General features: G+C 42.3%; 1 protein-coding gene across 1 annotated transcript; it reads left to right on the top strand.

Annotated features, from left to right (window-relative positions):
• The first annotated feature begins 580 nt into the window (after nt 1-580).
• On the top strand, nt 581-7,903 carry LOC112251709 (DNA-binding protein RFX6). The gene is made up of 19 exons (XM_024422664.2): nt 581-1,034; nt 1,645-1,798; nt 1,954-2,077; nt 2,198-2,259; nt 2,362-2,439; nt 2,612-2,639; nt 2,812-2,919; nt 3,287-3,364; nt 3,454-3,567; nt 3,661-3,710; nt 3,862-4,021; nt 4,193-4,334; nt 4,446-4,555; nt 4,639-4,756; nt 5,453-5,575; nt 5,793-5,990; nt 6,180-6,698; nt 6,856-7,062; nt 7,233-7,903. The coding sequence occupies exons 1-19, from the start codon at nt 731-733 to the stop codon at nt 7,403-7,405; spliced, it is 2,850 nt and encodes a 949-aa protein (XP_024278432.1). The 5' UTR covers nt 581-730; the 3' UTR covers nt 7,406-7,903.
• Nucleotides 7,904-25,906: the final 18,003 nt, after the last annotated feature.

Here is a 25,906-nt window from a genome sequence, read left to right as displayed (position 1 = left end):
ATTCTTTCTACTATTATTCTGACATTTCACATTCTTAAAATAAATAAATAAAATGATGTGAGAATTTGCCCAGCAAACTAAATCTTCGATAAAATAACACGGTATTTAATTAAATGTCAGGTGTGAAACGGATTTGTTGTGTTCAGATGCAACTTTAGAGCAAAAGAAACGTATTGGCTTGACTGCACTGGAGGGGGACATCCCGAGTAGCATTTGATACAAGGCCTATATCCTTGTTGCTGAAAAACTGTTTCATTTAGGTATTTCGCATAAACACACAGGAAATAATTATGCGTAAACAAATACACAGCTTTATTGCATAGATGATTCAATTTGAGATTAAAATAGCAAACACTTATTTGTCTGCTAACGGCATAAGGTGCGAGGCAGTGCAGGACTACAGCAGACCAAGGATAGATGTTGGCTTTTTAGTTAATCATTGATGGACTGAATCAGCGCCCCGTCCTCTGCAAATATGATAAATGAATCCCTAGGCAATTACCAATGTGACGTCGTTCTTTAACCACAGCATTGACTCCAAAAAGGTCGTTATCAGAGTTTCATTGTAAGGTGTGGGGAGAGACTTGAGAACTGCGCTTTGTTTTTGTTTTCTATTATGCTACTGAAAATGGATATCTAATTATGAGATGAGATGATGAAATTGGGGGAAAAGTATATATAAGTATATTTATTTAGAGAATTGTATTTGTGCGGATAGGATACTTGCCTCATGAAGACAATCTGTGTACATGTTCTTACACATGCATTTAAATGTTCTATTTCAGTTATTTTGTATTTGTTTTGTTTTACTTTTTACCTCATAATATTTTCATTGAACATGCCTATGAAACGGAATACAAGCCCGATCCGGGATGGCCCATTTCTTCATGTTCCTCCACCTTCAACCAAGAAATTCTGCGATGCCTCTGAGGAGTTTATGCACACCGCTTTATCTGACGAGAAATTACACCGTGATTTCCATGGACATTCACTCTCAAAGTTTGACGAGGAAGATGATTCGGGAATTAAATCAGGTGATGAATAAATTCGGATTAATAGGCCTACACATAATTGATTGCTGAGAGGCCCTCTTCCCCCAAGAGTCATCAAATTATAAACGCCATTAAACATTGAGCGCTTGTTGATGTCAAGCAGTAGTTTGTGCTGTATTAAATTGTGGATCGTTTTTTGTTGAAATATGCCTGCACCAAAGTATACTTTTTTAATGTTAGTTGGGTAGGCTAAAAGAAAAGCATGTATTCCAAATCCCTTGTTTTCTCCCTCTCTCTTACCATTTGTAGCCTAAACATTCTACTCAATCTGACCAGAAATAAATCATAGCAGACGCTCTTGCCAGAGCGAATTATATAGTAGTGAGGGCATACATTTTTTCGTACCATGTACCGGTCCCACTTGGGAATCGAGCCCACATCCCTGGCGTTGCAGGCACTATGCTCTTCAAACTGAGCCATATGGGACCCATTTTTCTCTATTATGTTAATTTTCATGACTCTTGGAAATCCTGTCTAGGGAATACTTATTTCTAATTGTATGGTTCATTTAGCCACCTACCTTGTCATGGCCCTGTACAACTGAAAAATATTTTTCACCTCATGACTGTTTTCTCCCCCACAACACTGTCAGAAGCAGAGGACACTAATGAAACCCCGTCTTCTGAGGAGGACCAGGATTTTGTTGAGTATTCCAAAGATTTGGCTTTCAAACAGACAACCCCGAGGAAAAGCATCACTCAGATCATAAAAGACAAGAAGAAACAGACTCAGCTCACCCTTCAATGGTAGTGTTCCAAAGTCACAACATTTTACAACTATAATATTTATTGTGTTGTAATGCATTTGTATAGTAACAATCCTTCTTACGAATGTGAATGTTTATTTTTTTGTTGTTGATGATTGATTATACATTTGATTTGTGTGACTGTTTGTTCCCTAGGCTGGAGGAAAACTATATTGTTTGTGAAGGGGTTTGTCTGCCACGTTGCATCCTGTATGCTCACTACCTAGACTTCTGTAGGAAGGAGAAACTGGATCCAGCCTGTGCTGCTACATTTGGCAAGGTGATATGAGTCTTGAGGATGCGGTGGAGTTTGTGGTGTGATGTTATAGATAAACGTAACATATGGTGGTGGAAAATGTCAATTATGTTGTTTTTTTGTATTGTTCTCTGTGCACATTAGACAATTCGTCAGAAATTTCCACTTCTTACAACAAGAAGACTTGGGACCCGAGGTCATTCAAAGTAAGATGTAACGGGGAATGTTTGCTTTTCAAACAGAATTGTTCTTGTAGTGATATGATATGCCTCAATATAAGATGTATTGATGTTGTTGATATTCAACAGATATCATTATTACGGCATTGGTATCAAAGAGAGCAGTGCCTATTATCACTTGGTGTACTCAGGAAAAGGCTTGACGAGGTAAGATCATTCACAGAATTTGCTCTGGAGCATTGTCATAATACACATCAATCTGTAATGTTTGTTATAGGAAGTGATCAGCCAGGTCTGAGGCTACTTACTCAACTATGGAATTGAAATTGCAATGATATTCTGGAATTGAATCTCAGTCTGATTTATTATTTGATTATAGATTTTCAGGGAGCAAACTCAAGAATGAGGTAAGATTGTTATGAATGAACAAATATATAATGGACAAATAACAGTTTATTTTCATTTTCATATCTTCTTGTAAGATTTTAGTGACGTGAATCATGTTTTCTAATACATTCTATCTGTTACAAGACTACGACGTCAAACATTCATACTATTTGATGTTCCTCTATTTAACAGGGAGGATATACTCGGAAATACTCCCTCAGCTCCAAAACAGGAACTTTGCTCCCAGAATTCCCAAGTGTACATCATCTAGTGCTTCAAGGTTCTGTCTCTAAAGAGAAGGTTTGTGTTTTTTTCATCAACACTTCAACTTTCTGTGCCATTCAAATCAAATCAAATGTATTTATATAGCCCTTCGTACATCAGCTGATATCTCAAAGTGCTGTACAGAAACCCAGCCTAAAACCCCAAACAGCAAGCAATGCAGGTGTTGAAGCACGTTGGCTAGGAAAAACTCCCTAGAAAGGCCAAAACCTAGGAAGATTATTAAGATTAAGATTGCTGATCACATATGGTATTCAGTAGCAAGAAGACTGTAACCTTTGTGAATTATCTTCACACTATGTTAGTGCGAAATGTATGCACTCACTCTGGATAAGAGCATTTGCTAAATGACTCAAATGTAAATGCAAAACGTTATTTCCCATAGGTGGACACGCTCATCATGATGTACAAAACACATTGTCAGTGCATCCTGGACAATGCCATCAATGTCAACTTTGAAGAGGTATTCTATACAAAATCCAGACAAAAGATTTTGTAGCCTTTTCTGACAAATTTTCTCCTGACTCACTATTTATATTTACTATGTTTCAGATACAGAATTTTCTGCTGCATTTCTGGCAAGGAATGCCCGACCATCTTTCACCACTGCTGGATAACTCCATAATCGTGGACATCTTCTGTGTGTGTGACTCTATACTATATAAGGTGGGTGTTTCTCCAGAATCATAGAGCAGCATCCTCATTAGTTGTTGAATGACTCCTACCTCAACTGGACAGGTTGTGCTATCCATTTTTCAGGTTCTGACAGATGTCCTGATCCCTGCTACAATGCAGGAGATGCCTGAAAGGTAGAGTATTTTTGTCTTTCGACATTTGTGTTTTGCTCACCTGGGCACCAGATGTATTGTAAGGTTTATGCTATATGGAATTACTAGTCATAAGATATGGCAGTCGGTCCAGGTCATGTACTGTTGTGTGTAAAGAGTATCTTGTTTGCAGTCTCCTGGCAGACATCCGTAACTTGGCCAAGCACTGGGAAGACTGGATGGTGTCTTCTCTAGAAAACCTCCCAGAATGCCTCTCAGAGAAGAAGCTCCCGATCGCACGCAGATTTGTGTCCTCTCTAAAACGTCAGACCTCCTTCTTACACCTTGCCCAGGTAAAGCACTGATAACAGCACAGAAGAATATACATATTTGGTTCATGTTTAACTTTACAAATACATATTTAAAAGTATTTGAAGTATATCTATATATCATTCATTTTATTATGACTCTAAGATATAGAATTTGCATATGTCATTTTTGGTCATTTTTTGTTTTTACAACAGATCGCAAGACCAGCTCTTTTTGACCAGAATGTGGTGAACTCCATGGTGGTGGATATAGATCAAGTGGATTTGAACAGCATAGGGTCACAAGCCCTTTTCACCATCTCAAGTGGTGACCAAGACTCTGACCTCTACTCTGAATGTGAGAGACTTGAATCATTTTCCCTCATTGAACATTTACATTGTACATGGAAAACACTGCCAGGTTAATTCCTGTAAACAATGTTAATTAGCTTTCTCCTCGTGTTGCTAGATGACTCTATAACAGCGTTCCAAGAGCTGAAAGACCTACTGAAGAAGAATGCCACTGTGGAATCCTTTATCGAGTGGCTGGACACTGTTGTGGAGCAGAAGGTCATTAAGGTACGTTGTCCCCATTTCCAATCTAAGATTGGGGTTGTCAGATTGGATGTTGACATCCAATCTGTTTGTTCCTTCCTCTCCAGCCTGGGAAGCAGAACGGACGGTCCATAAAGAAGCGAGCTCAGGACTTCCTCCTCAAGTGGAGTTTCTTTGGAGCACGTGTTATGCACAACCTCACGTTGAACAACGCCACAAGTTTTGGTAAGAAATGACTACATCCCTCTATAACAGTTCCTCCTGATAGTGTGTATGTCCATGGAACATCTAGAACACTCAGGAAATGCTGTACACTAGCCTATTTATATGTCATTTCAGCTTTTAGTTAAACTCATTACTTCTACCATAGCCTAAATGATACCCGGTCGGGCACTACGACAGACACAAACACACTTATCATTTTGTTTGGTCGGCTGGCTCTGAACAGAATGCTACAATGAGCCATAAATTATAATGACCTAGCCCCAGGTAAACAAAGCATTATCTCTCGGTCGCGTGCACTGTGTTTGGAGACAGACTTCCATGCACCTTCCTCACCTCCTGGCCATGACGGGTCTATCACCAAACAAAAGTCAAACAGACTGGAGAACAATCACATGACCCAACAGGTCAAACAGCAGGTCTGGGGAGATGAAAGCCCAGGTGAAGGCAGACCTCTGGGGCTGGTTGGGTCAAACCCTCCGCACCTGGTGATTGGTACACAGAACAGCCTTTGGAGCGGTTTCACAATTTGTAAGGTGAAGGTTGTTAGAGAATATTTGGATATTCTGTCATGATAGTGCACATCTGAGCTTCAGAAAAATGTGATACGATAATAGGTTGATTTGTGGTGGGAAAAACTAGGACAGTAAGAGGTTGTTATGCTAGTAGCAAACTAAGATGTGTTTTTTTTCATCCCAGGTTCGTTCCACCTAATCCGCATGCTGCTGGATGAGTATATCCTTCTGGCTATTGAGACACAATTCAACAATGACAAAGAACAAGACCTCCAGAATATCCTAGATAAATACATGAGAAATGCAGGTACACGCAAGCGTGACTGTTTTTACTTTTGATCGAAAATATACAATTACATGTCATACATAGAGTATCTAATTATATTATGTAGAACTCTGATTGTTTTTTTTTTCATTAAGTTGTTATTGAAATTCATCTTAATACTATCCGTTTTTATGAAGCAGTATGGAGTAATTGTAGAGGATGTAGGATCACTGAGGTACATTGTTGTGATTATTTTCAGATGGCAGCAAGGCGGCATTCACTGCCTCCCCTAGCTCCTGTTTCCTGGCCAACCGTAACAAGCCCAGCGCGGTGTCCAGTGATCTGTCTGTGAAGAACGAGTCCCTCTCAGAACACACATACATGACCCTGTCAGCTAATCAGCAGGCAAACATGACTGTCTACCAAGGCTCTGAAACAGATGGATTCTCTCTGTCAGGTACAAATGCATTTTTAGGGTTACATTTTCTCAGTCAGTTCCTGAATTGAATTTGCCCGATTGTATGTGGGCTTTATTGAAATTTTCATTGGTTTAACATAAATAAGTTTGTGTGACAATTGCTAATTTAATAATAAATGTTCCTATTGTATTGTCTAAAATCTTAGTCACTTTCCTCTATACTCCAAGGACAAATGGACTTTTCCCAGAACAGTGGCCCTCTGATGACCCCTCCCATCTCCCCAGCCATGGTGAACAGGGGCAGTGTCATCAACCAGGGCCCCATGGCCGTCATACCCCAGATCGCCTGCACCACCATCCAGCCCCACATCTCCTGCCAAGCCTTCCCAGACACCATGTACCAGAGCCTGCCTTCCAGTAGCCCCAGCTACTACCCAACCACTTCCAACTACCAGGCTGTGTTCAGGCCCCAGACACACGCTCAGGCCCCTGCCTACCACACCGGCTCCGATAGCAGCCACTACCCGTCCTTCAGTGAGCAGCACCTTACCAAAGACTACTTCAACAGCAGCTGTGCTGTGTCCCCCTATAGCTCCAGACCCACCTCCAATTACAGCACAGTCCCTGATCCTGGGATGGAGACTCAGGGGGTTCAGCTACTGGACTCTGGAGGATACAACTTTGTCATGAGTGGGTTAAACAGTAGTGGCTGTCAGGAGTCTGCCTACTCAACAGCAGGACACAGTGGTAAGGATGAATTATATTGAAATAGGCCCTGAGTAGTCTGTTTTTCCTGGTTAGATCATGTGGTCACGTCACCTAGTCAGAAATAACTCAGGGCCCTAACAATAAGTTGTACCATAAATGTGTATTCTGCTCATAGAGGAACTTCTCTGTTTTTCAGGGTACTATGGAAACAGTGGCTACCTGGATAGCCAGAGGCTGGGTTCCATGATAGACCAGCATGTGTCAGTTATCAGCAGTGTGAGCAGTATCCGTTCCGTCCCAACATACGCTGATGTACACGACCCCCTCAACATCCTGGATGACACAGGCAGAAAGCCTGCAGGCCCTTACTACCCTGAGTCTGACTCACTGGGCACACCTGGAGGTCAGTGATGGATTTAATTTATATTTAGTGCTCAAGGCACTTTACATTGTAATAGGGAATGGCATTGTTCCACTACCAATGTGCAGCAATGGCCTGGGTGAAACGATGAGTGCTTTGTATAATTGTTCTAGTAAGTTTCCCATTCAAGATAATCTTGTTTTTGTCTCTAGCTCCTCCCCTCCCCTCCTCGATCTCCGCACCCTGCATGTATGGAGGTCCTGCCGAGTTCCACTCCCAGGATGCACCGCTTTCTCACCAGGGATCATCTGAGGTACGTGACATGGTGTCATCGCTGCCACCCATCAACACTGTGTTTATGGGGTCTAGTGGAGGAGGACCGTGAGCTGTGACAGAACCTCCAACCACCACCACTCCTTAAGGTCCTCCGTTCCCTCTCACACCACTCCTCAAGGTCCTCCGTTTCCTCTCACACCACTCCTCAAGGTCCTCCGTTTCCTCTCACACCATTCCTCAAGGTCCTCCGTTCCCTCCCACACCACTCCTCAAGGTCCTCCGTTCCCTCTCACACCACTCCTCAAGGTCCTCCGTTCCCTCCCACACCGTTCCTCAAGGTCCTCTGTTCCTTCCCACACCACTCCTCAAGGTCCTCCGTTCCCTCCCACACCACTCCTCAAGGTCCTCCGTTCCCTCCCACACCACTCCTCAAGGTCCTCCGTTCCCTCCCACACCACTCCTCAAGGTCCTCCGTTCCCTCTCACACCACTCCTCAAGGTCCTCCGTTCCCTCCCACACCGTTCCTCAAGGTCCTTTGTTCCCTCTCACACCGCTCCTCAAGGTCCTCCGTTCCCTCCCACACTGTTCCTCAAGGTCCTTTGTTCCCTCACACCGCTCCTCAAGGTCCTCCGTTCCCTCCCACACCGTTCCTCAAGGTCCTTTGTTCCCTCTCACACCACTCCTCAAGGTCCTCCGTTCCCTCCCACACTGTTCCTCAAGGTCCTTTGTTCCCTCTCACACCGCTCCTCAAGGTCCTCCGTTCCCTCCCACACCGTTCCTCAAGGTCCTCCGTTCCCTCTCACACCACTCAGTCACTGTAAGCAATGACTCAGATCACAGACAGAAATATGCTTAAAGTATCTCTTATGTAGCCTATATATCTTTTGTCCATTTATGAAGCCCTCAGCTGTTCAGTCAATGTGCAGTCAAATGTTTTGATGAATTGAATTAATGAATCAATTGCAATTGAACCATTTTAATATAATTCAATCTGTTCATCTTCATGTGGTCAAAGGTGACTTTGTGTATTTTCTGAGTCAACATGTAAATAAATACCTGTAGAATAATACCAGGAATGTAAACATTTGAAATGTAAAATATATAGTCTCGTGTAAGACAGGTTTGATTGATTATACAAGTTTTAAAACAGCATGTTATTTATTTTAGTTGCCTTTATAGCCTGTTACAATGTAATATTAATGCTGGAAATATATACTCTCTATCTGAGTTAGGCCAGACGGTGTTGAAACTAAACTGTAAGCAAAACATTTTTGTATCTTAGGTTTTGATAAATGTAAAATTAGGAGAAAATTAACTTATACACCAATAGAGGTGTTTGACCTGTATATGACCGAATGAGAGGTAGGAGCTTAGAAATTACTGTTGTTTGCAATACAGATGAACATTTATTAAATAATACTGTAAGGCTTCATTCATTAGAGAGAGAGAGAGAGAGAGAGAGAGAGAGACTTTGTTAGTTTGCGTTCATGTGCTTCTTCAGCCATTTGTCTGGTTGTCAGTACATCCAAAATAACAATCTCTAATCTCTCAATTGAAAGCCCCAGTGTCAAAACTCTGAATACACATCCCTTTAATGGCTCAACTGGACCTACACCAGGTGAGGAAAGAAAGATTACTGTCCGGAATGACAATGGAAGAAGCAGTGGATCAAAGTTGAGCTTTGTCTGTTATTATTTGATTTCTTCGTTGTACAATAGAGGGAGATATGGTCAGATAAAGGTGTTTACCAGAAACTAGAACCAATAGAGGTGTTTGACCCACAGCGGGATCAAGCTGTTTATACATTGTGACCCTTTAGAGAAACTTCCGGGGAGTTGTCTAAATGGAGCTTTGTTAGCCTTTGAGCAGATGGAAGCCAATAAAACCATAATCAGTAACATTAGATTGACCAGGGCATTTGTGTGCCGAAATGATATCATTTCGAAAGCAATACACTATTTAAATGTATGGAGTTGATACGTACGTGCACAGGCTATGTATTAAAGTAGAGGATTCAGCATTTGTCTCCACAACATGAATAAATAAAGCAAAATGAATGATATTCCCCATCAGTGTTATCCTTTATCTACTCAAGGGGAAAATCCATTTCAGCCCATGGACGGGAACAGATGGCTTGAAATCTAATGATGACCAAATCCTGACGTTAAAATAGTTTAATTACAAAGTCAATAATGCCTCCAACAATTGCGGGACCTTTAGTGTAAAAACAACAGCAGGCTGAACGCAAACGTTGGGACAATGTTTAACCAGAACTTTGCATTTGGCGGTGAGTCTCTATATGTAGGCCAGGCGGGCCAAAGATCAAGAGATCCAGTGATGTGTAAGACTGATGGTTTTACTGTTGTATGTCAGAGAATCAAACCACAACACTGCTTTAACCTCACGGGTCTCTCAGGCCCACTAAAAACCACCCATAGACACCTCAGATATCATTTCATATGCAAAAAATATATCCTTCATTTTATACCTTGAAGGGTTTTTGCTATTTGTATAGTCATACTGTGAAATTACATTTCCGTTTAGCTGACTTTAGCAGGACATTTCGTATTTTATCATGGTAAAACTAAACCAAGTGTATTTCTACAGGATATTCATTTAAAAAGGGGTCTGACTAGGACATATTTAAACATAATCTCCATCCTTGTCCAGTTCACCTGTATATCCACTGAAGCCTTCAATGCAGGAGAGTGGTTATTATGTACTTTTTACTCATACCTCAAACACACAAGTTCAGTAAAGTGAGGGTTGGAGACCACGTTATCAGCAATACAGGATCAACAATGGCCATATAGAAAGCTCTCTACATGCTAGAAGCTGCCTTTTTATCACAATATCAACTGTACAGGTTGCATTAATATGTCCAAGCCACTCCAGATGTCAGTGTTGGGAAGAACAGTGAGCGGACACCTTTAGCAACACTGCAATGTAGGAGCTCTGTCAGAGGTTAGAGTAGAGCCCACTACGAGCCTCTGACATCTTCTCTTTGTGTTGTGTCTTAATGAGTGTGTGTCTATAATGAGTGCATTGCACACAACTGCCTGCTGGAGCCTCTGGTAGGACAATATTCAGAGGTGTCCTGTACTGTCAATGATTAAGCTTTTATTGAATGGGATCATTCACAAATCTACATTTGCAGCTAAATATCAAACTGCTACTTCTTTTTTTTTGTATTAGTAAAAACAAAATTATATTTTATCCAACAAGATCTCTGCCACTCTGTCTTATTCAGCTGGAAAATGATGATGTGGTTGGTGTTTGTCTTGAATGATGAATCTCCTTGAGTTACGTGTAGGTCTGAAAGTGTCCATATGATGGCAGTATAATGTACAAAATACATTCATCCCATCCATTTCTGTTTTGGTTGGTCCCATGGTAAATCTATTATTACTAAACTGTGTGCTGTATTTGGAGAAACAGAGGTCAAAATACACATTCCAACCAATAGCTTTGTTAACATGTTACTAACTAATAGGTGGAACAGTATCTGATGTATTTTAGAGACTTAACGTACAACAAACAATTGACCTCGGTTGAACTGTTGAATATGATCACTTTTCAGATAGGAAACATATTTTCTTTTTCACATGTGAAAATATTGATTTCCTCCAATATCTTATCAATATTGATACTATCACTATAAATCATAAAGCAAATAAATAAAACACACATTCTAAAAATCCAAAACAGTTATGTTGTTCTATCTTGATGTCTCAGATTATATCATTACGCTGAATACTAAAGAAAGACACCATCAGTGATATTGATCCTCAGGGAGAGAAACTGGACTTCAAAGTCGTCAGTTAAAAACCTGACCAGTGTAGAGATAAGCCTGGGATTTGATGTCTAAACCTCCCGTCACACCCTTCTTAGAGCCTTCCTCCCAAAGTCCCGGCCTGCTGTTAGTTTAAGTCGTTATGGAAAGCAACTCTGTCTCCTCTCCTACTCTATTAGCCACACACTGGTCTTCCAGGTCCCTGTTGGAATTTAACCTCTGGAAACGACTGGGATCTAAGATTACAGAGAAATAACCTTAGAAAGATCAACCTGCAGATTGAAATGGATTGATAGAGTGACAGAAAGGGGAGAAGCTATTTGTTTCACCCTAACCCCTTATGGCATTAGTACCTTTTGAGGAAACATTGGTTAATGCATGGTTTAGTGGTATACATTGCCATGAGTAAGCTCCTGTTCTGCTGTTTGTGGAGACTGTATTTGCCTGTCCATTTTCCTACCCAGGCATTTTTAAGTTCATGTGTTTATGAAGAGGGATCCCTTTGATTGGAAAGTGCATCATAGTGAATGTGAATGAATACTAGCTGCATTTTCTCTGTTCACTGTTGCCCACAGTCCTCCTGTGAGAGGTTGTCGATCAGTTTATGGGTTTTGACTAACGCGAGGTCCAAGAATTCCACAACTGTGTGCGTCTTAACCCGGAGCGAGCAGCAGGTCAGTGTGGCTGTATTTGAAGAGCAGCATCAGACATGGTAGGCATTTCTCTCATTGGTGGTAAATATCTGGGGGAATCTCACTGCATATTTTGGCACAGAAACTCTGAATCATTGCAGATCATCACCAAAGAAATAGTGAGAGGCAAAACTTCCAACAACAAGAGGACAAACATTGAAGGCCTTTGAAATCCGTGACCGTCGACTAAGTGCTTGCCAATTTGGCTCAATAGTGACATGATTAAAAAGGATGCGTGTTTTTTTCTGAAATGGATTGATAGATGAAGTGCATGATGAAGTTTGGCAACCACAGACATACATGATTTGTCTATACAGTACAGTGTTTATACAAGCAGCTATGTGACTGGCAAAATGCCCAACCACAACATATTAAATGACTGTATATATGAGAGACAGAGAGCTCCTTTTCTAACTAACCCAGACAATCTTAAAGGAAGCACACTCCCTCTCTCTCTCACTGACACACACTATTTTTTGCCTATATTCAGTCAGTCACATGAAAGGAAAGACCATTCAATTCACCACAGACTCCTACCCCTCATTGAAAATACAATGTGAAAGACAGTGGAGTGTCATTGCTATTGTTAGCCTCACATTGCCTCTGTCTTGTAATATAATTACTTGTTATGTTTTCCTTGCTAAGTGCAATAGACTTTAATTAACTAAGCTATGACAGTCCATTATGATGCTGTGGAGTAGGTCCTGATTGTAGTTGCTATCTGTGGGAATGCAAACCAGTGAAGAGGATAACGTCTGGCAAAATATACATTGGGACTTCGTAATAACTGTAGGTTTCCATATACTCCTTGCATAGTCTTTTGCATATTCTTTTGTTGTCATGATGTAGGCTAGCCTTGCCATTTGTTGTATTTTTTCTACAGATGTAAGGTCTTAATTTGATCACTCTTTTGTTGCTCAGAAATGCAAACCTGTAGTGTATTTGTGTAATGTCTGTTGTCGGGAGAAGGTGAAGACCAAGGTGCAGCGTGGTAAGTATTCATAATACCTTTTAATCAATACGAATACTTGAACAAAAACAACAAAACGACAAACGAACAGTTCTGCAAGGTGCAATACACAAAACAACTACCCACAAACCATAGTGGGAAAACAGGCTGCCTAAGTATGGTTCTCAATCAGAGACAACGATTGACAGCTGCCTCTGATTGAGAACCATACCAGGCCAAACACATAGAACTATAACACATAGAACAAAAACATAGAATGCCCTCCCCAACTCACGCCCTGACCAAACTAAACTAGAGACATAAAAAAGGAACTACGGTCAGGACGTGACAGTACCCCCCCCAAAGGTGCGGACTCCGGCCGCAAAACGTAAACCCATAGGGGAGGGTCTGGATGGGCATCTGTCCGCGGTGGCGGCTTCGGTGCGGGACGTGGACCCCACTCCACCTTAGTCTTGGCCCACTTAGGTGGCGCCTTTGGAGCGGCGACCCTCGCCGCCGACTCCGGACTGGGGGCCCTTACAGCGGGTCCCGAATAGATGGGAGACTCTGACAGCGCCGGACAGGCGGGAGACTCTGGCAGTGACGAACAGGCGGGAGACTCTGGCAGTGACGGACAGGCGGGCGGCTCTGGCAGCTCCCGACTGACGGGCGGCTCTGGCAGCTCCCGACTGACGGGCGGCTCTGGCAGCTCCCGACTGACGGGCGGCTCTGGCAGCTCCCGACTGACGGGCGGCTCTGGCAGCTCCCGACTGACGGGCGGCTCTGGCAGCTCTGGACAGGGGGAGAACCTGGAGGGAGGAGACAGAGAGACAGCCTGGTCCTCTGAGGAGGCCCAGGATAGACCGGGCCGTGGAGGCGCAGTGGAGGTCTTGAACTAAGGGCCTGTACAACCCGTCCTGGCTGGGTGGTGATTTTAGCCCGGCACGTGCGGGGCGAAAGGTACAGGACGCATTGGGCTGTGCAGACACACGGGAGACACAGTGTACAGAGCCGACGCAGGATATCCTGGCCCGAGGAGATGCACTGGCTGTCTGGAGAGCAGGGCTGGCCCTGGCTGGATCCTCACCCTAGCCCGGCAGATGCAGGGAGCTGGGATGTAGCGCACCGGGCTAAGAACGCGTACTGGAGACACCGTGCGCTCCACCGCATAACACGGTGCCTGACCAGTACGACGCCCACCACGGTAAGCACGGGGAGTTGGCTCAGGTCTCCAACCTGTCTCTGCCACACTCCCCGTGTGCCTCCCCCCAAATTGCTTTGGGGCTGCCTCTCGGGCTTCCTTGCCAGCCATGTTTGTGTCGCCAACTCCATTCTCCGGTATCCCTCCTCGCACTGTTCTAGAGAACCCCAGGCGGGCTCCGGCACTCTCCCTGGGTCGACCGACCACCTCTCTATCTCCTCCCAGGTTGTCTCATACTCCAGATAGCGCTGCTTACCTGTCCAGGAGTCCCTTTCACCACGCTGCTTGGTCCTTTGGTGGTGGGTAGTTCTGTAACGTCTGTTGTCGGGAGAAGGAGAAGACCAAGGTGCAGCGTGGTAAGTATTCATAATACCTTTTAATCAATACGAATACTTGAACAAAAACAACAAAACGACAAACGAACAGTTCTACAAGGTGCAATACACAAAACAGAAAACAACTACCCACAAACCATAGTGGGAAAACAGGCTGCCTAAGTATGGTTCTCAATCAGAGACAACGATTGACAGCTGCCTCTGATTGGGAACCATACCAGGCCAAACACATAGAACTATAACACATAGAACAAAAACATAGAATGCCCACCCCAACTCACGCCCTGACCAAACTAAAATAGAGACATAAAAAAGGAATAAGGTCAGGACGTGACAATTTGAGTTTGAAAAGATTTCTAAAGTTTGTAATTTCCACTTGGAAATTTCAGACTTGGTTTGCCATAACGAAAAATTGTAATCCACGTAATAATTCTCATTTCCTGTTGCTGCAGGATTATTTTCCTGCTGTAGCAAACTAGCTCAAATTAAGATCCGACATCTGTATGCTCATCTCTCCTTAACAGTTATCTTCCAAGCATGTCTTTACACCTTTCTGTCACCCAGACATAATTCAAATGTTAATCATCGTTGAATTATTTAACTGTAAAATGCTGAGAGTAAACTGATGTTTCTATTTACATTTAAATGTGATCTTGATGTTGTAAACACAGGTTAACTGCAGAGGCACTAATTAAACATGACTCATTTTCTTACCAACTCTATTGAACGTCTTCGACATTGTCAAGAACTAGAGGTGTATAGCCTATAATGTGAATGGTTTCCAGTCATGTGAATGGTTTCCAATCATGTGAATGGTTTCCAATCATGTGAATGGTTTCCACTTTGTGCCATCTTTGATTGAATAGTGGCTTTATTCACTCATTCTCTTGTATATTTCAAAGCAGAGGGTGCTTGAATGCCATCTGGGGAAAACAAGTCTCAGTTTGAACTGAATAGCGGAGGGGTTTGTCAGTCAACGGCAGGGGCAAAATGTACTGTATGCACACGCTTACATTGAAGCATTTTACATTGTACGCATATATGTAGCAGAGCTTCAAGGTAAATTGTCTATTAGAAACTCAAACACAGTTTTGGTTCTTTAAAACCTTCCTCTTTAGTTCTTTGCCTTACCTACACCTGTAGAAAATAAAGGTGCTATCTAGAACCTAAAAGGGTTCCTCGGCTGTCTCCATAGGAGAACCCTTTGAATAACTATTTTTGGTTCCAGGTAGAACCCTTTTCGGTTCCATGTAGAACCCTTTCCACAGAGGGGTTCTACATGGAACCAAAAAGGGTTGTCCTATGGGGACACCTGAAGAACGCTTTTGGAACCTTTTTTTCTAAAAGTGTAGTAATATGGTTTGAATTACTCTGTTGAACTATTGTATTGTATCATATTGTACAACCGATCCAATTTGGAGACTAATAATGTTTGTAACCAACATTTGTTACATTTTAGAATAGGTCTGAAGTTGTGCCTTATGTTTTGCATTGGCTGCTGCAAGTGGTACTGGATCTGGTGTGTATGTGTTGGAGAGCTTAATCAGTAAATGATCACTAGCTTATTGGGGATCAGCTCATACAATATCACTAGACTCAAAATGAAGAAAAAGACACTGCTTTCTTACTCTTCTGTTGCATGTTAAGTAAGGGACAGTCAACAGGAGGCTATGCATTCTATGGAAAATAATGATCGACAGATGGATGGTGCTGGAGTGGAACTAACCTTCCACAGAGTTGCATTATTTTCCAGAGAACGCATAGAGCCACGAGTTGATTTATACCATGGCTATAATTTAACGCATTTGCTGCTATGAATGTGTTCAACATCCACTGAGGTAGCTAGCAAGTTTACTAGATAACGACAGTAGTTGCATTGGTAACCAAGCAAACAGACTTGCTAGTTTAGCTAACCAAGCCATAGCTTGCTATTATGAAAATCATATTCAACAATATCAATGTTTTCAATTCAACTTTTGGTTTCAAAAGCAGCTCAAACATAGAACACGTAAGAATGAACTATAGCCATTGAATTATATTAAGTGATAATGCCCGATAAACTGGTCTTTGGAGGATATTGGCATGGGTGTTGTTAATATATCCTCCAAACACCAGCTTCCAGAGCATTATCACTTTTATACAACGGGTTACCAACATATTCAAATAATGATTGTCATATATTCATTTTTTAAATTTTTTAAAATTAATTTATTCATCCTATTTCATCCTTCCACAAGATATGGTCCTGACACTAATCTAGGGTTGCTACCCAAGCCAGCTGGTCGTTCGTTCAGACTTTTGTTCTGTATCTATGGACGCAACCCAGTCGTTCGTTCTAAATGTTCCATTTCCATACTCAATGCCAACGATCTTATCCCTTGCTTGCTAGCTAGCCAACTAGGGCTAATTTACAGTCACGTCAAACGTCAAAAATAATAACAGCAGTAGCTGCATTTGTATTTGTTTAAGCTGTTTTCTAGTGACATTTATTTGGATACATCCATAACAATGAGCTAATGAGGCACGATTTCGCCTGCCGTAGAAAATGTACTCTCTCGTCTGGACACTGTTGTTCAGAGGAGCTAGCCAACAACTAATACAATTACTTCAAACACTGAAGTTTGGTGCGGCAGCGTAGCCTAGTGTTAAGAGCATTGGACTAGCAACCGGAAGGTTGCAAGTTCAAACCCCCGAGCTGACAAGGCACAAATCTATCTTTCTGCCCCTGAACAGGCAGTTAACCCACTGTTCTGTTCCTAGGCCGTCATTGAAGATAAGAATTTGTTCTTAACTGACTTGCCTAGTTAAATAAAGGTAAAAAAAAGACTGCAAACTAGCTGCACTTTGTTTTGTTTAACATTTTTCCAATTTGCATATCTTTGTGTATATCCATAAAAATGATGCAATGATTTCAACTGGCTGAGAAATGCTGCCTGCCTGTCTGTCTCATCCCGACTCCCAACCCCTACATGTTAATTACTATGGGACAGCTGGAGACATTGTTGCAAATGTCGACGAGATAGACAGCAAGGTTTATACAAATCACCGCTGTTGAAAACTAAATGTCTGTCTAAAAGAAATTTGAGATAATGTCTAGATGCTTTTTATAGTGGACATGAAGTTTATAAATTGCCTGGCTGGGCTAATGAGACATTGGATTGCGCAGTCAGATGGAGCAGAGTAAATAGGCATTTAAAAGTAGATTTATTGGTAACTTGTGGAATAGACACCCACTGGAATGTGCTTTTAACCAATCAGCATTCAGGATGCGACTCACCCGTTGTATAAAGGGAAATAATGCACACTCCAGAATGCCATTCAAGCCAATCAAAAACGAGTATTCAACAATGCCATGGAATAAGCAAACATCACTGCGCTTCAATTAATCTACCGGCTGAGCTTGTACCATGTTCAGGGAATCTGTTGTAAGACAGCATTACTAAGTACCTTTTACCACTTCAGCATGAAATGTGTTATATTACTATGGCTACAAGCTTTTAAAAGTTGTTTTGTTTTCTAATTTCAGAATAACATGTGAAATACAAAAATATGTGCACCTAATACATGGGCCATAGGTTACAAGTGGCTTTATTACATATTGTACATTACACAGATTCATCACATTCAAAACTCTATGGGTCAAGGGAAGTTTCTGAAGTAAAGAAACTCACTGTACAAAATATTGAGACTTAACTAAAGAGAGAGTGCTCTAAATGTGTTGATCAAGTGGATGTCAAACCAGGGTTGGGATCAAAATGGTTTATTCCAGCTGGCAAAGATGGCTTAAAAACCTTTTCCTCACCGCATTCTGTACTGTACATCACAGCCTTGAGTTTTCCACTTATTCCCCTCCTCCCTCTTCTCTCTTCTCTCACTCTTTTCTTTCACTTTAACAAGAATGGAGTAAATCAAGAAAGTATTTTTCTCGTATTGTGAACGGCCGACGTTTCACCAATTTTGATGTGCACCTAATAAAGGATGCTTTTGATAATTGTACTCTGCACTTTCTGTGTGAAAGTGTTCTCCATTGATGCACTGAATTTCCTTGACTTTCTGAGGACACCTACAACATCTACATTTCATGCATTTCCTCCGTTGTTTTTGTAGTTGGCCCACTAGGATGGTACTTACATTTGACAGATTGTGGCTTTTAAGGCATTACTGGGGCGATTAGAAAGGAAATATGAGTTTTAATGAGTGTATGTACACTCTGTCTTATGTGATGGCCTATGTGTTCATTTCCCTGGGTGTGATTGTTGTGCATGAAGTCTGTGTGTTTTTTTTTTCTGTTATCAGTATGAGGTGATAGCGGCCTATTCTACATTTAATTAGACTGTAAGCGGACTCCTGTATTTAGGGAAACTTGTTGAATAAAAGCTATTCAGATTACAGTTTTTTTTTTTTTTACAGTTTCTTTCCTGATAAATTTCAGCCTTTGAAAGACATTTTAAGGACAAATTATATTTCTATTATAGCAACTTTCTTGTCAGCAGTTTAGTATTTTTATTCCCATCGTGAAACAGTAAATTAGATTGTTTTACTATAAATCTGCAACCGTTCCTATACTATAAATTATTACAAACCATTTAATAAATCCACTTGATATTAGAAAATAATTCTGATGTACCCCTTCAGACCTGTGTTTTATATTCAGTGTCTGCCTGTAGCCTATTTGTCTATGTCTGTCCGAGACTTCATTGAAGTCCAATGAATCATTTGCTTCCTTTATGCTCCTCTTCTCTCACACAGGCTTAGAGCATGACTGATCCATTTCAATGTGATGCTTTTGTGAGGACACCCCCAGTCTCTATGGCAGCCCAGATGAGGTTCAGTGGCTTTAGGACATGTGATGTCTGGAGAAATGGCCAGGTGTGGACTGGCTTTGTTGAGGAGATGAGGGAGGAGACCTGTTGTACTCACTGGGATAATGTATTCAGACGTCTTCCCTACCACAACAGACAGTCAATGTAATGCTAACATTAATGTTCAATGAAAGCTCATACGAATCTGAATGATAAAATAGGAGAACACAATTTTTGTAGCTTTATTTTTAGCTGAATATACAGTACATTTACCTCATTTAACAGACACTCTTATCCAGAGTGATTAGGGTTAATGGACAGATTTTTCACCTAGTCAGCTTGGGGATTCGAACCAGCAACTTTTCAGTTACTTCGTTCATCATTCTAACCACTAGGCTACATGCTGCCAGATGGGTAAAAGACACATTGATCATATAATAAAATAACAATTTCTTCATTATTTCATGTTTTTTTTCCAAAGCCACTTAATGTATCTGAAATTCATTTCAACCAGCTGAACAAATGGTTGTCGAACTGTAACGAGACTAAAAGTCTGGCCCATTCTCTGTGCACTCATTCGCTAGACAATACAATTTGTTGTTATTTGGCCTTGAGCAAACAATACACATTTATATACAACATCCGCATAGAAGAAGGACCCTGCACTTCTCTTACAGAAAAACAGCCCCTTTGAGTTCAAATAAATACATGTAGAAAAATACCTGCTTTCTACCAACAAACTCCTTTATGCAGCCTCTTCAAATAGGTAAATCAGTTCAATGACACTCATGGCCAGCCAGGAGGCTAGGGTTGAGTCATGTGCAGCACATTAACTCTCTCATCAGTTTTACCTTAAAGAATTACGGTTCTCCTACATCTGTTGAGAAAATACTGTAATTCACAGAACATAAAAATGACATTATACAGTGCATTGATTCATGCTATGTTGAATGTGTTAGTATGTGTTTGTTTTCTTTATTAGTGACCTGTATATATATGAATTTGCTGTATTTATTATATATAGTCAATTTAATTTAATTTATCTCGTCTTCAACACAAAGTAACTAACGCACCAAACAAAATAAAAAATACAAATACAAAACACTAAAACATAGGGATATTTTACTGATAAATTATATGCTATTTCATGGCCATGATTGCTTTATGTACCGTTAAGAAAACACAATCGTTCCAATATCTTTTTATAGTATATTATTTTTGTCCAGCCTCTTTGCTAACATAATTTGATATGATGTTGTTTTTATCAACATATTCATCCCTTCCAGGAACATTGGCTCATTAGAGCTTTTCCAGCCTTAACACTGACACAATACTTACATATTATGTTTGAAATTCTGTCTGGTTAATCCCTCTTATTTCAGACTTGTCACTCAACAAACACAGTCTTGGGGACCTAGGTACCTGGAATCCAAGGCCATCTCCCATGCACTGTAAGGCCTTGTTCCATAGGGACATGTATATTGGAGTTAGATAAACTTGGAGTTTTTAGGGCGGAAACATGTACAGGATGCTACCCTCTACACCGTAACCTTCACCCCAGATGAAAACTCCAAACCTACCACCTGATTTTGGGCAACATTGCCTGGAAGGAATCCTACTACCAAGGATTCATTTTTCCAAACTATACAGCGGGTGCTCTGGGAAACAAACAGCAGAGACCTGAGAACGCCGTCCAACCTGGAACTGAGTTAGTAATGTTTGGTCTGATGCTATTTTGAAAGCCAAGAAGTACATTACAATGATATATTTTAATTTAAGTTAAGGCTGCCAAGCTTGCTAGGACAGAACAGATACAACTTCAATTAGCACTGAGGTGTGAAGTGAGAGGTGTCAAAGCCTTTGAGCTTTACAATGGCAGGAGTCTCTCACAGCCTACCCCTCCCAAATCCAGAGGCCTCCAAAAAAAAGCTTCTCCCAAGTGGGTGTGACACCTACTCCTGTTGCCTGCTACACTGCTGCTTGGATTCCACCTGGCGATCTGTTCACTGTCTGCCCTGGCCTGTCTCCCCTGTCTGGTACAGGTACACCCACCACACTCCCCCCTCGCTCCGAGCTTTCGCTCGCCTCCAGTACACACAGACTGTTGGAGCGAGTGACTCTGAACTTACAATGGCTAGCCCCAAGTTGTTATATTTTTTTCTTGTGCTTTATGCTATTTGCCTCATGACTCATTCATGCTCTGTTGACTATGAACGTTCTTGTTTACCCAACTGTGGGACAGTCTATGTTTGTTCCCACACTAGTGCCTCTGACTCTCTATTGGTTACACAGGCTCTTGGCTTCCCATCCTATTCTAACCACCTCTCGCTGGCTTTGTATTCATGTTACCTAATGACATTGCTGTACAATATCAAATCAAATTTATTTATATAGCCCTTCGTACATCAGCTGATATCTCAAAGTGCTGTACAGAAGCCCAGCCTAAAACCCCAAACAGCAAGCAATGCAGGTGTAGAAGCACGGTGGCTAGGAAAAACTCCCTAGAAAGGCCAAAACCTAGGAAGAAACTTAGAGAGGAACCAGGCTATGTGGGGTGGCCAGTCCTCTTCTGGCTGTGCCGGGTGGAGATTATAACAGAACATGGTCAAGATGTTCAAATGTTCATAAATGACCAGCATGGTCAAATAATAATAATCACAGGCAGAACAGTTGAAACTGGAGCAGCAGCACGGCCAGGTGGACTGGGGACAGCAAGGAGTCATCATGTCAGGTAGTCCTGAGGCATGGTCCTAGGGCTCAGGTCCTCCGAGAGAGAGAAAGAAAGAGAGAAAGAAAGAGAGAATTAGAGAGAGCATACTTAAATTCCCACAGGACACCGGATAGGACAGGAGAAGTACTCCAGATATAACAAACTGACCCTAGCCCCCCGACACTGCAGCACTACTGCAGCATAAATACTGGAGGCTGAGACAGGAGGGGTCAGGAGACACTGTGGCCCCATCCGATGACACCCCCGGACAGGGCCAAACAGGAAGGATATAACCCCACCCAATTTGCCAAAGCACACCACTAGAGGGATATCTTCAACCACCAACTTACCATCCTGAGACAAGGCCGAGTATAGCCCACAAAGATCTCTGCCACGGCACAACCCAAGGGGGTGCGCCAACCCAGACAGGAAGATCACATCAGTGACTCAACTCACTCAAGTGACACAACCCTCCTAGGGACGGCATGAAAGAGCACCAGTAAGCCAGTGACTCAGCCCCTTTAATAGGGTTAGAGGCAGATAATCCCAGTGGAAAAAGGGGAACCGGCCAGGCAGAGACAGCAAGGGCGGTTCGTTGCTCCAGAGCCTTTCCGTTCACCTTCACACTCCTGAGCCAGAATAGACTCAATCATATGACCCACTGAAGAGATGAGTCTTCAGTAAAGACTTAAAGGTTGAGACCGAGTTTGCATCTCTCACATGGGTAGGCAGACCATTCCATAAAAATGGAGCTCTATAGGAGAAAGCCCTGCCTCCAGCTGTTTGCTTAGAAATTCTAGGGACAATTGGGAGGCCTGCGTCTTGTGACCATAGCGTATGTGTAGGTACAGTGGGGCAAAAAAGTATTTAGTCAGCCACCAATTGTGCAAGTTCTCCCACTTAAAAAGATGAGAGAGGCCTGTAATTTTCATCATAGGTACACTTCAACTATGACAGATAAAATGAGGGAAGAAAATCCAGAAAATCACATTGTAGGGTTTTTAATGAATTTATTTGCAAATTATGGTGGAAAATAAGTATTTGGTCAAGAACAAAAGTTTATCTCAATACTTTGTTACAGTGCCTTGCGAAAGTATTCGGCCCCCTTGAACTTTGCGACCTTTTGCCACATTTCAGGCTTCAAACATAAAGATATAAAACTGTATTTTTTTGTGAAGAATCAACAAGTGGGACAAAATCATGAAGTGGAACGACATTTATTGGATATTTCAAACTTTTTTAACAAATCAAAAACTGAAAAATTGGGCGTGCAAAATTATACAGCCCCTTTACTTTCAGTGCAGCAAACTCTCTCCAGAAGTTCAGTGAGGATCTCTGAATGATCCAATGTTGACCTAAATGACTATTGATGATAAATACAATCCACCTGTGTGTAATCAAGTCTCCGTATAAATGCACCTGCACTGTGATAGTCTCAGAGGTCCGTTAAAAGCGCAGAGAGCATCATGAAGAACAAGGAACACACCAGGCAGGTCAAGCACTGCACTCACCGGTGCCCAGCTGGCTGTGGCCTTAAGAAAATAACTCACCCTGGAAATCCATGAGGTCACGTACTGGTCGGATTCTACAACAGTCTTAATCTGGCTCCAGTCAGGCACAAGAGACGCTTAAATACAGGAGCCCCAGGCCTGGCGTTACGTGGACACGGATAGAAATCCGGCTGACAATATCACAAGCAACAAGAAACTGTCTCAGCTTTCAGAACACAACCATTGGAGTAAAGTTCCTCCTTTCCTGTGGTAGGCCCAGTCATCCTGGCCGAGAAGACCAGACCATGTACCTCCTGATGAAACAGAGGAGCTGCGGAAGTCTATCTTCTGTGCTGTGGAACCCATGTCAGCGGACACCAAGTCGTTTCTTCCTGATGTTGCCCAGTTCAACACTTTCCATAAGCTGGTGGAAGCCACAGTGCAGTTGCTACACGGGGCTGAAAGCCCTTCAGCCGACGATTTCAAGCAAGCAGAACTCAAAATACTCAGACATGCTCAGTCTGAGAGCTTCCCAGAAGACCTCTCCCTACTAGAAGCAGGCAAGCCAATCACTCTGAGCAGCCGTCTGGTGACGCTGGCCCCAGAGTTTGACAACGACACTGGACTGATTCGTGTTGGAGGTCGCCTTTGAAGGTGTGAACAGCGGTGCCTTGACGTTCTTCACCCAGTAGTTCTGGACCCAGGCCATCCTCTCACCAGGTTGCTGATCAAGAAATATGATTAGCAGCTGAGGCACCCGAGCCCAGAGAGGGTGTTTGCTGAGTTACGTTCAAGGTTCTGGATACTGAGAGGGAGGGCAGCCATTCGCCATTTTCAGCTTGGCACCGAATGGCACCAAATGCAGGAAGTGGTGAGGCCAACCTAGGATAGCTGACCTGCCTCCAGTCCGACTGCGGCTCCACAAGCCCACATTTGATTCTAAGGGCATGGCCTGCTTTAGACTGTATATCATCAAGATTGGCCGAAAAAAACATTAAAGAGATGGGGCTTCATCTTTAAGTGCATGACCACCCGGGCTGTAGAAGTGGATCTACTGACAAACATGGATTCCGATTCATTCCTAATGATGTTGAGACGCTTTATCGCTCGAAGAGGAAAGCCATTTGAGATCATGTCTGATCGAGGAACAAATTTCAAGGGAGGGGAGCGAGAGCTACAGAAGGCCTTCCTGACTCTCCACCCACAGCTCCAGGAACATTTAGCCAGTCAGAAGATTTGCTTCGCCTTCAACCCACCAAGTGCACAACACTTTGGAGGATGTCAGGGAGATCAGATCCATCAAGACTAACCTGCAAACCACCCTTGGTGCGCAGACCATCTCCGAAGAGGTGCTGAGGACTGTCCAAATCAAAATAGAAGGGATCTTGAACTCCAAGCCTTTGGGATATGTGTAGCCAGACATTGCGGATCCGGATCCAATCACTCCTAACTCTCTTCTCATGTAGTGGCCAGACTTGTCAGTCCCACAGGTGGCCTACCCAGAGACTGAACTGCTTAGTCACAAAAGATGGAGACACAGCTAGGTTCTACCCAACCATCTTTGGCACTGCTTTACACAGAACTACTTACCTGCACTTCATGGCTGCCATAAGTGGCACAAGGATAAGGAAGACCTTGTAGTTGGGACCGTTGTGATGACCGTGGATGATCAGTCTCCTAGGGCACTCTGGCAAGTTGGAACTGTCAAGTCAGTTATCCCTGGAGCAGACGGGAAAGTGAGGACAGCAGAGATCCAAGTCAAGGACAAATCTACGTCAGGCCTGTTGCTCAACTCATCCAGCTATCCGCTCTTCCTCAAGAAGCTACTAACCCTTAGCTGGTTTGTCAGTTGAAGCAAATATGTACAACACATTTGGGGGTGGCTGTAAAAACAGCCAGCTCATCTCCTTTCCAAGACCCAAACAATATTTTGGTTTTCCATTATTTTGGTTTTCCCGGGGTTACTTAGCGTAATACCCGATCAGGCAGGTCCTCAGGCAGTTTGTAGTTTCCATTCTGATGACCAAACTGTTTTTCTCTCCAGCTTATTCTACCTCATTAGAAGAAATTGCTATTCTTTATTGTGCGTATAGCTCAATGTAAGTGCCAAAATCCTGATGTCTTGTTGTTTGGAGTTAAATAGTGACTGTTGTAAATAGGTACCATTTGTGTTAAACTTGCTAGCTAGCTAGCTTATGTACTCCCGCTAGCGTTAGCATTAGCATTGTCATCCAGAATGCATTACTATTTCGCATGCTTAATAGCGATTGGCATTTGTTAGCATTTGTCTGTGGTGCTAGGTTATTTTCGGTTGTAGATTGCTCATGCTTATTATGTTTTATAGTGTATAGATATTTCTACATTGCTCTATTGTTATTCGTGCACCTAGCATTTGTTTGGGTCCACATAGCCTGCTTAGTTGTTGACATGCAAATAGGCATATATTTTCCCAACTGTGCCATAGCCTAAGTTCTCCTCTTTTCTTTACAGAACCACAATTAGTATCAGGAGAGTGGTGTTGTATGTGTGTGTGTGGATCTTCATTAACCCCTTGAAATGGAACTACTGCTTCCTCGTGTTATGAACGGACACCCCGTGGTTACTACCGGCCTAAAATCCAGCACCTACATTTTTTATC

Source organism: Oncorhynchus tshawytscha, linkage group LG05 (assembly GCF_018296145.1).
Source record: "Oncorhynchus tshawytscha isolate Ot180627B linkage group LG05, Otsh_v2.0, whole genome shotgun sequence".
Lineage (NCBI taxonomy): Eukaryota > Metazoa > Chordata > Actinopteri > Salmoniformes > Salmonidae > Oncorhynchus > Oncorhynchus tshawytscha.
Note: the sequence above shows the minus strand (reverse complement) of the source record. Positions and strands in the feature narration are given on the sequence as shown.

What these genes read in the sequence shown, in the direction of transcription:
- LOC112251709 (XM_024422664.2), top strand. Translation starts at nt 731, where the DNA reads ATGAAGACAATCTGTGTACATGTTCTTACACATGCATTTAAATGTTCT. An exon ending in CCTTCTTACACCTTGCCCAG is followed by an intron (nt 4,022 to 4,192) that starts GTAAAGCACTGA and finishes TTTTTACAACAG; the next exon opens with ATCGCAAGACCAGCTCTTTT. An exon ending in AGATGGATTCTCTCTGTCAG is followed by an intron (nt 5,991 to 6,179) that starts GTACAAATGCAT and finishes CTATACTCCAAG; the next exon opens with GACAAATGGACTTTTCCCAG.